This window comes from Arachis ipaensis, chromosome B10, assembly GCF_000816755.2.
Source record: "Arachis ipaensis cultivar K30076 chromosome B10, Araip1.1, whole genome shotgun sequence".
Classification (NCBI taxonomy): Eukaryota; Viridiplantae; Streptophyta; class Magnoliopsida; order Fabales; family Fabaceae; genus Arachis; species Arachis ipaensis.
In genome coordinates, this window is record NC_029794.2 from 15,485,453 (window position 1) to 15,487,996 (window position 2,544).

The window sequence follows — 2,544 nt, forward strand, 5'->3', positions numbered from 1 at the left end:
TCAGATAGTTTAGTATATTTTCATAGGAATGAAATCTTAATATATATTCTCCTTTCAAAAATATACTGAACTAAAAAAACTAATTAACAAATTTGGAAGTGGCAGGGAATATAATATTTCACATATGTAGATATATTAAGATGTTAATTAATATTATTAAATCATCTCTTTTTTAAGTATTATTTCATTTTAACATCTCTTTTCTCAGGAATTTCCTGCAGTAGCAGAGAAGATGCTTCAGATTCATATCCTCTTTATTATTATTATTTACAAGAAACTTGGGAACATGTACTGAAAAATTAAAGCATGAAGACTTTGATGTAAGAACCTGTCTTGAAATGGCTAGGGAACGAAGGCCTCTTTCGGCGAACTTGTCAATAATGGCATGAACCATCTTCTTAGCATCATCCCTTAGATTACACAAGTTCATGATCTATTCATCATAACAAAGAATATCATATCAGCATCAATGGAACAGGCCAGAACCTCTCACAAATCATGAATAAACTAAAAATTGTTCCCTGCTCCGGAGCGCCTTTGCTTGCACGGTGCCAGTTTCCATCAGCATCAATGTAAGTCAGAGCAGTTCTCTTGTCAATAGAATTGAAAGGTAAAAAGTGAACATCTCTGATTCTAGCCCTTACCTACAGCACAAGGCATATACATGTTCAATTTTTGGCACGATTTTCGAATAATGAAATCAAGGATTAAAATTATGGACACTAAGCTTTATGAAAGAAGTTAAACCTCTTTAGGATCTGCAAGCATTCCAACAATAGCAGCATCAATGGCATCCTGGTTTTTCGGTGCCATTCCAACAATAGTAGGCATAGTAGCATCAATTGTTGTTGCGTAGAAGAGCGAGCTATGATGACTGCTCACCGGAGGAAGAGGGAACGCCAGACTCACCCCGCTTCCACCGTGCTGTTGTAACCCTAGAGTCAAAGAAACCCCATTGAAACCCTGCTGTTGCTGCTGCTGCTGGGTGTATGAAGAGAAATCAAGCTCCATTGATCCAAATGTGTCCATCACTCACCCCAAGCATTCTTCTTCTGCTAGACGAACCCTTGCATTGATAAACCAGTTTGAAACCTCCTTCATTCATTTCCAGACATACATTTACATTTTAATTGACAATGCCCTCTACCTACCATAATAATTGAATGCGAAAAGAAAGAGATGGACGTGCCTGGCTTCTTGAAAAGCCAGTTTGGCGGGCTAGAATATGTTTATCAACGTCGCTTGGGTAACTGCAAGGAATGAAGGTCCAATTTATACACTCTAGACTTATCCCTACTTGAATTCTTGCTGACTTAGGAATTAGACTCCTTTGCAGGTACCTGCAATTGTTGTTCTGGAGCTGACGTGAAGCCACCCCAGGCGCATTTACCATCATCTCCAACTTTCTTTTCAAATCCATTTTCCTACAATCGATTTCAGGTACACCTCAAAATAATTTTTTTTCCTTAAAGTAAAATTTAAAATGTTTTGATTTAGTCATGCCTCAATTAGTTATTGATATGATAGTTTATATAATTAGGGATCTCTTTGGTGAAGAGTGATATTTGGTAAAAAAATGAAGATTATAGTTAATTTTTGACAAAAATATGCATTGCACATGATGCCTTTATTTTTTTTAGAAAATGACAAATAGATTCCTAACTTTTTGCCCCCTAGACATTTAAGTCCCCGAGGATTAGAAAATACTTTTAAGTTTCTGACCTCTTTAAAAGTTGGACATCTTGATCCCTCCGTCCATCCAGGTCCATTAAACGTAACGGAGACGTGTGATGTGGCTCCCATTTTATTTATATAATCGTTACGGATGCACATGTGTAGGAAGAGATAAAAAAAGAGACAAATTAGTCCCTCGAACTCAAACGACGTCCTCAAAGAAAGTAATGCCATCAACATTTGCAGAATCATCATCATCTTTTTATTCTTCTTCATCCTCCACTTTCTCAAAGAAAGGAACAAAGTCTCATGTTGAAAACAAAGTGGAAGAGTAGTTTTTCTTGAATCAGATTGCAAATGATTCTTCCTCCGCTTATGGTGGTGACTTTAGAGCTGCAAATGAAGTTGTTAATAAATATGGTTTATGTGCATTCTAACCATATTCATTACACTGGTCTTCTACTAAAGTAGTCAAAAGTCAAAACTGAAAAGTGAACACAAGTTCATCACTTAATATCTGTTGGAGAACTTTCTTTTTATTGTGATTTAACAAGTGATTGGTCTTGTATGGTTTAAACTCGAGAAACAACCTTGTATTCAACAAGTTTTACTTCCATTGAGCAAAAGAGAAACAAAAATATTTCTTGATCTATGTTGACAATGTTGATCAGCACATTCGAAAGATATCAGCTACACCGTAACACTCTAAATCACCAAATGTTGATGGATGTCTACAAGAATTATATCTGACTCAATATGTAACATCTCGAGTTTTTGAAAATTAAATAATAAATTATTTATGATTTATTATATTTATTGAGAATTTTATTTTAAGAAAATTAGAAATAAAAAGTAATTAAATCAAATTTT

The 2,544-nt window shown here is 34.9% G+C and overlaps 1 protein-coding gene across 1 annotated transcript; it reads right to left on the bottom strand.

The window, feature by feature from the left end:
- On the bottom strand, positions 185 to 1,063 carry LOC107620224 (plasma membrane ATPase 2-like). The gene is made up of 3 exons (XM_016322420.2): positions 748 to 1,063; positions 522 to 644; positions 185 to 433 (listed from the first exon to the last, which is right to left on the bottom strand). The coding sequence occupies exons 1-3, from the start codon at positions 1,027 to 1,029 to the stop codon at positions 185 to 187; spliced, it is 654 nt and encodes a 217-aa protein (XP_016177906.1). The 5' UTR covers positions 1,030 to 1,063.

What these genes read in the sequence shown, in the direction of transcription:
- LOC107620224 (XM_016322420.2), bottom strand. Translation starts at nt 1,029, where the DNA reads ATGGACACATTTGGATCAATGGAGCTTGATTTCTCTTCATACACCCAG. An exon ending in TGCTTGCAGATCCTAAAGAG is followed by an intron (nt 645 to 747) that starts GTTTAACTTCTT and finishes CTTGTGCTGTAG; the next exon opens with GTAAGGGCTAGAATCAGAGA. An exon ending in GCAAAGGCGCTCCGGAGCAG is followed by an intron (nt 434 to 521) that starts GGAACAATTTTT and finishes TATGATGAATAG; the next exon opens with ATCATGAACTTGTGTAATCT.